At 49.9% G+C, this 6,971-nt stretch overlaps 1 protein-coding gene across 1 annotated transcript; it reads left to right on the top strand.

The window, feature by feature from the left end:
- The first annotated feature begins 435 nt into the window (after positions 1-435).
- Positions 436-1,056, top strand: LOC140758216 (uncharacterized). The gene has a single exon (XM_073094304.1). The coding sequence runs from the start codon at positions 436-438 to the stop codon at positions 1,054-1,056; it is 621 nt and encodes a 206-aa protein (XP_072950405.1).
- The last annotated feature ends 5,915 nt before the right edge of the window (positions 1,057-6,971 follow it).

The raw sequence follows: 6,971 nt of genomic DNA, 5'->3' as shown, positions 1-6,971 counted from the left end.
TGAAATCCTTGTACTGACAGGTCATGTGATGCACTGCGTGGGGGGATTTACCCACGCGGTTTACACGTGTATTTGGAGGTTTAGGTGCTTCAACTTGGTATCAGAGCCTAGGTTCACCATAAATCCGGCAAGTCTTCCCAGATATCATCCAAATACATAGGAAATGAATAATAATAATGAATAACTAGGAGTAATGAATACTAGAGTCACACACGACTTTTGATTTACTTGTGAATTAAGAACTAAACTGCTTTGAACTTACCAGGAATGCCGCCTAGACGTGCTCGATCTATTCGTACGACTGGTCGTGGACGGGCTACAGCCCCCGTTGACGAACCAGCTGCCGATACTTCAGCTAGCATTGAGGCTCTGGGACAGCTTGTCAGATAGCAAGAGAGGCTCATCGAAGAGTTAGTTTGCGAGCGCACGGCGGCCATGTGTGGGATGCACATACCGTGGGAGCCGTCAGGGCATTTTACTCCAGCCGAGCAGACTGGAGGTGGGTCCGCTTGGTCGCTGAACTGGTTCATGCAGCTTAACCCCCCTTTGTTCAGCGGCACGACGGACCCCATAGAGGCTAATAGGTGGATGGTGGATGTGCGGAAGATACTGACCGCTTTTGAGTGCCCGAAGAGTCGTCAGGTGACCTTTGCCACTTTCTTTCTCCGTGGGGAGGCGAAAGAGTGGTGGAGAGCCACTGAGCGCATGATGCCGGATCGCTTGGCTGGGGAGTACATCACTTGGAGGGCTTTTTCGGACTCCTTCGACCAGAAATATTTTCTGGCATCCTTGTGTTTCGAGCTGACGAGGGAGTTTACCCAGTTGAGGCAGGGGGATATGACAGTGGCTCAGTACGAGGACAGATTCAATGCCTTGTCCCGCTTCTGCCCTAGAGTTATACCGGACGATACTGCTAGGACTGACCAGTTCAAGATGGGCCTCCGAATCGAGATACGCAAGCAGGTGAACATGGCGAAGAACCTGACATATGCAGAGCTAGTAGAGAGTGCGGGGATAGCGGAGAGGGACTTACTTGAGGAGCGCTCACAGCATTAGAAGCGGGCAGCGGGTCATACCAGCCGCTTTGATGGGCGTCCGCGTGGAGGCCATTCTGGTGGGACCTTCCTGCGACCAAGGTGTCACCCCTATGCGGGTGGCGCAGGATCTAGTGCTACCCCGAGTAGACCCAGCCCTCAGGGTTCAGACGGGCCGAGTAGGGCTCGACCTTCTATTGGTGGCGGGAAGTCAGCAGCAGTCTCGAGCAGTGCGGGCAGTGGTGGTTTTGCACGGCCGTCTGCCCTTGAGGGTCGGATTTGTTTTGCTTGCGGCAAGAGGGGTCACATATCTCGTGACTGCCTCGATGCTCGCGTTACCTACTTCCAATGTGGAGAGTCTAGGCATATCCGCATGTAGTGTACCCTGTTAGGTGGAGCGCCAGCCACTCCTACCATGCCTGCTATATCTGGAGCATCGGGAGCCAGTACTGCTGCGAGTAGGGGTCGTGGGGGCGCGCGATCGGGACCTCCTAGGAGGGGGCAGGGCGGACGTACCGGCCGGGTTTTTGCTATGACCCTACGGGATGCTGAAGCATCTAATGACGTGGCCACAGGTAACCGAGTAAATCAATCATGTTTTAAGTTTTACGTATGTCCTGTTCATACATAATATTAGATCCTCCTTCCTAACCATGTGCAAATTTACATATTGTGGAAAATGTGTTTCCTATTTTTAGTTAAAGCTTATATATGTAATGACAGGTACTATGACTTTATTTGCATACACCGCTAGGATTCTATTTGACCCCGGGGCCACCCATTCCTTTATTTCTACATCCTTCCTGGAAAATGCGAATATGGCGCTGGGACCTCTTGTGGAGCCCTTAGTCATAGCCACCCCACTTGGAAACTTCCTGGAAGTCCACCGTGTTTATCGTTCTTGCACCTTGACTTTTGGCGAGTGGGACTTTAGGGCGGACCTCCTACCCCTCGAGATGAAGGATTTTGACCTAATCCTGGGGATGGATTGGTTAGCCGCCTACCATGCCAGTATTAACTGCTACAGCAAGGAGGTCATCTTACAGCTTAGTGATGGCATTGAGTGTCGATTGTGTAAGGATCGACAGGTGGACCGCTCACAGTTGGTGGTGATCATGTCTATCGAGTCAGCTGGGACCCAAACCCTGACTGACTTACTAGTGGTGCAGGAGTTCCTAGATGTTTTTCCTAAGGACATTCTAGGGCTTTCCCCAGACAGAGGAGTTGAGTTCATCATTGACCTGATCCCGGGGGTGGGACCAGTCTCCAAGGCACCCTACCGTATGGCTCCGAAGGAGATGGAAGAATTAAGAGAGCAGATTGATGACCTACTAAGTAGGGGACTTATCCGGCCTAGCTCATCTCCTTGGGGCGCTCCAGTCTTGTTTGTGAAGAAGAAGGATGGTACCCTCCGCCTTTGCATTGATTATCGACAACTGAACCAACTGACTGTGAAGAACAAGTATCCATTGCCTCGCATTGAGGACTTGTTTGATCAATTGCGTGGAGCGCACGTCTTCTCGAAGATTGATCTGAGATCTGGGTATCATCAATTGAGGATTAGGGAAGCGGATGTTCCAAAAACCGCTTTCCGTACTCGATACGGGTTGTATGAATTTTTTGTTATGCCTTTCGGCTTGACCAATGCACCAGCTATCTTTATGGACTTGATGAACCGAGTCTTTCGCCTTTTCTTGGATCGGTTCGTGGTGGTATTCATTGATGATATCTTGATTTACTCTGCCTCAGAACAGGAGCATGAAGAGCACCTTCGGTTGGTACTGCAAATGCTAAGGAGAGAAAAGTTATTTGCTAAGTTCCCCAAGTGTGAATTTTGGTTGGAGGAAGTGCTATTCCTTGGGCATGTGGTCTCAGGAGAGGGCATCCGGGTTGATCAATCCAAGATCACCACTGTTCTCAATTGGAGGCAACCGAGTACCATCTCGGAGGTCCGTAGTTTCTTGGGTTTGGCCGGGTATTACCGACATTTTGTGGGAGGATTTTCGAAAATTGCCAGTCCCCTCACTAAGCTAACCCAGAAGGATTAGTGTTTTGAATGGACAGCTGATTGTGAGGAGAGCTTTCAAGAGCTGAAGAGGAGACTTACATCTGCACCCGTCCTTGTAGTTCCTCGCAGTGGAGGAGGCTACCAGGTCTACTGTGATGCTTTATACTCGGTTTTGGGCTGTGTGCTCATGCAGGAGGGCGAAGTTGTCGCTTATGCATCCAGGCAGCTCAAGAACCATGAGCGGAACTACCCTACCCATGACTTGGAGCTAGCAGTGGTAGTGTTCGCCCTGAAGATTTGGAGGCATTATCTTTACAGGGAGAAGTGCGAGATCTTCACTGATCACAAGAGTTTGAAGTACCTGTTCACCCAGAGGGAATTGAACATGAGACAGCGCAGGTGGCTTGAGCTAGTGAATGATTATGACTGCACCATTAACTACCACCTTGGGAAGGCAAATGTGGTGGCGGATGCCTTGAGCAGGAAGTCGATGGGAACTTGGCTAGTTTGATTACTCAGCAGCAGGACATCCTACAAGATCTGCAGAAGATGGACGCGCACATCATAGCCAAATATGTGGGTACTGGACTGTTGGCCCAGGTAACTATGAGGCCGACTTTAGTGGAGAGGATTAGAGTTGCACAGGCATAAAACCCCTATTTACTGCAATTCCTCCAGCAAGTTCGAGACTCAGGTAAAAAAGGGTTTTTGCCTGGATGGATTGGGAACCCTGAAGTTTGGAGATAGATTCTGTGTACCTGACGTGGGAGGACTCCGTCGGGAGATTTTAGAGGAAGCTCACCAGACATCTTACAGTGTGCACCCTGGGGAGATGAAGATGTACCATGATGTTCGTAGATACTTTTGGTGGCCAGGATTGAAGAAGAGCATTGCAGAGTTTGTAGCTCGATGCTTGATTTGTCAGCAGGTCAAAATTGAACATCAGAGGCCGGCTGGGACACTCAGGCCATTACCTATTCCTGAGTGGAAATGGGAGCATATCACCATGGACTTTGTGGTGGGTCTGCCGAAGACCTTGAAGAAAAAGGACTCTATATGGGTGATTGTGGATCGATTGACCAAGTCAACTCACTTCCTCCCAGTCAGTACCACTGATTCTATGGATCATCGAGCCACTTTATTCTGGGATGAGATCTTTGCTCGCCATGGGGCACCAGTTTCTATTACTTCTGACCGTGACCCCAGGTTCACCTCTAGGTTGTAGCATCATTTTGCTAAGCCACTGGGTACCAAATTGCAATTCAGCACTGCCTATCATCCTCAGACTGATGGTCAGTTAGAGCGGACGATCCAGACCTTGGAGGACATGCTACGTGCCTCAGTTGTAGACTTCGGACTCAGTTGGGACTGACACCTTCCCCTAATTGAGTTTGCCTATAATAATAGTCATCACTCCAGCATTGGGATGCCTCCCTATGAAGCTGTATATGGACAGAAATGTCGGACACCTGTCAGTTGGGATGAAGTGGGGGAACGAAAGATAGAGAGCTCAAAGCTAATACCGGAGACCGTGGACAAAGTGCGGAAGGTACGGGAACACTTATAGGTTGCCCAGAGTTGACAAAAGAGTTATGCTGACCGTCGACGTCGAGACCTAAAGTTTCTAGTCGGGGAGAAAGTCTTCCTCAAGGTCTCGCCATGGAAAGGGGTATTTCGGTTTGGGAAGAAGGGCAAGCTGAGCCCTCGATATATAGGCCTTTATGAGATCTTGGCACGGATAGGACCGGTTGCTTACCGGGTGGATTTGCCATCAAAGCTATCTCAGATTCATAATGTATTCCATGTGTCAGTGTTGAGGAAGTACCTGTATGACCCGTCACATGTTTTAAGGGAAGAACCTATCCAGCTGAGAAAGGACTTGTCCTATGAGGAGCAACCAGTACGGATCATTGATAGATGCGTGAAGACGCTCCGAAGAAGACTCGTACCTCTGGTCAAGGTCCTTTGGCGGCATCATGGAGTAGAGGAAGCTACATGGGAGCCTGAGGAAGAGATTTAGTCTACCTACCCTCATTTATTTATCGATTCAGGTGCATAATTTCGAGGGTGAAATTTCTTGTTGTTGGGGATAGTTGTAACACCCCAAATATTATATAAAAAAAAATCTCGTGACGCACGCGCCGAGCGTCACAGGCGCCTACCACTCTGCCCCCCCTCCTCCTCTTCTTCTTCTTCCCCTTCCTCTGCTGTGCACGCCATCTCTCATCTTCTTATCCCCTTCCCATCACCACAGACACCTCGATCCTCCCCCCCAATTTTCCCTCCACCGCATTGCCTCTCTCCCTCTCTCTCGTGGTTGCCGACGCCGGAGCCGACAGCCTCGGAGCCGCCGAAGCCCGGACCGAGAGCGTTCGAGCTTGCCGACCAACCCCTCTCTTTTTCGATAAGCCATCCCCCCCTGCCATTAAATTCTGTAGTATAACCCCCCCTTCCTTGCTGTCATCGGAGTCCACGGCGGCCAATGACCTCGTGTCTAGCTGCCAATCCGAGGAGCTCCAGTGGAGGGAGAGAAGCCCACTCTGGGCTTCGGGCCCTCTTTGAGGAGAGGAGGCACCTCCATGGCTGTCGGCCATGGAGCGCTGCCCGTCACCGTCAGCCCTCCTCCTCCCCTCTTTCCTTTTCCTTTCCCTTTTACCCCTTTCACTTACCCGTCGGTCTCGTGGCCACCGTCGGCCTCGCGCTGCGCCGTCGGCCTCGTGTCGCGCCGCCCGCAACCCCGCAACCCCGCAACCTCGTGGATCCCTCTCACCGCCTCGACCTCCTTCCATCGGGAGGAGATCGGGTGGAAGGGTGGGGGTTTAACCCCCACCATTCCCCCCTTAGTGGGCTGCAGTGGTCTGCAGCCCACTAAGCTGGTTTTGGGGTGGGCTGTAGACCGCAGCCCACCAGCTCGGTCTGGGTGGGCTGCAGGCCGCAGCCCACCTAGCCTTGGATCCGGGTGGGCTGTAGGCTGCAGCCCATTAGCCCAATGTTGGGTGGACTGTAGTCTACAGCCCACTATTCCAACCTTGGTGGGCTGTGGCCCACTAAGGCCCTCTTGCTTTTCGGGTTGGGTTTGAGCCTACCCATTGCCTCTAGCCTAGCTCATTTGGGGCCATTTGGACCCTATAACCCTGTTTATCTTTTTCACCTGATTTGATTAGCTTGATCCCTCGTAATGACAATCTAGTATCATGTGAATTTTTGGATAACATAAGACTCCTTGGAGACCCTTGACTCATGTATTTTACCAAACATAAATGCGCTAATAAGATAATTAATTCTATTAGTTCGCTAATCTTACGTATGGCTTACTTGCGTGAATTAATAGGATTGACACCGCGTGAGGAGGATTTTGGGATTCCGGAGGAGCCGGCTAGCTGATGAGTTTTACCATACTTTGGAGACCCCCCAGGCGAGTAGAGTTATACAAATCTAGAATAACATAATTACAGTCATTATACCTGTCATGACACTGTAGGAAATGTCGGTATTAATGCATGCAGTTAGTACACCGTGTTATATCTTTTGCATATGTAGTTATTGATAACCTGCTCATCATTATATTATGAGAATGTTAATGTAGCATAAACATTAGTGTGATAATGCTTTACATGTGTCTTCTATGGTATACCATTGCATAGATATATGATTACTGTGAATATAGAATGTAATGATCATGATGACTATAACATGCTGTATACACTCATAAACACTGCACCACTTCCATCTATCATTAGTAGTCGAATTCTGACTAGGCAGTACCCTTACTCACTCAGCCCAGGGTTAAGGGTAGAGTATATCTTATATGACTATACTATTAGCGGCCTACACTTGAGGTCGGGAAGCTTGTGTGGCATTCAGGTAGTTATACTGCATAGTTAGGACTAGATTATGATGATAGAAGAATATGATTGTGAGGCGGGGAT

This window comes from Typha angustifolia, chromosome 3 (assembly GCF_048772165.1).
Source record: "Typha angustifolia cultivar Huaian chromosome 3, ASM4877216v1, whole genome shotgun sequence".
Lineage (NCBI taxonomy): Eukaryota > Viridiplantae > Streptophyta > Magnoliopsida > Poales > Typhaceae > Typha > Typha angustifolia.
Note: the sequence above shows the minus strand (reverse complement) of the source record. Positions and strands in the feature narration are given on the sequence as shown.

Coding starts and splice junctions, on each gene's coding strand:
- LOC140758216 (XM_073094304.1), top strand. CDS start 436: ATGTGTGGGATGCACATACCGTGGGAGCCGTCAGGGCATTTTACTCCA.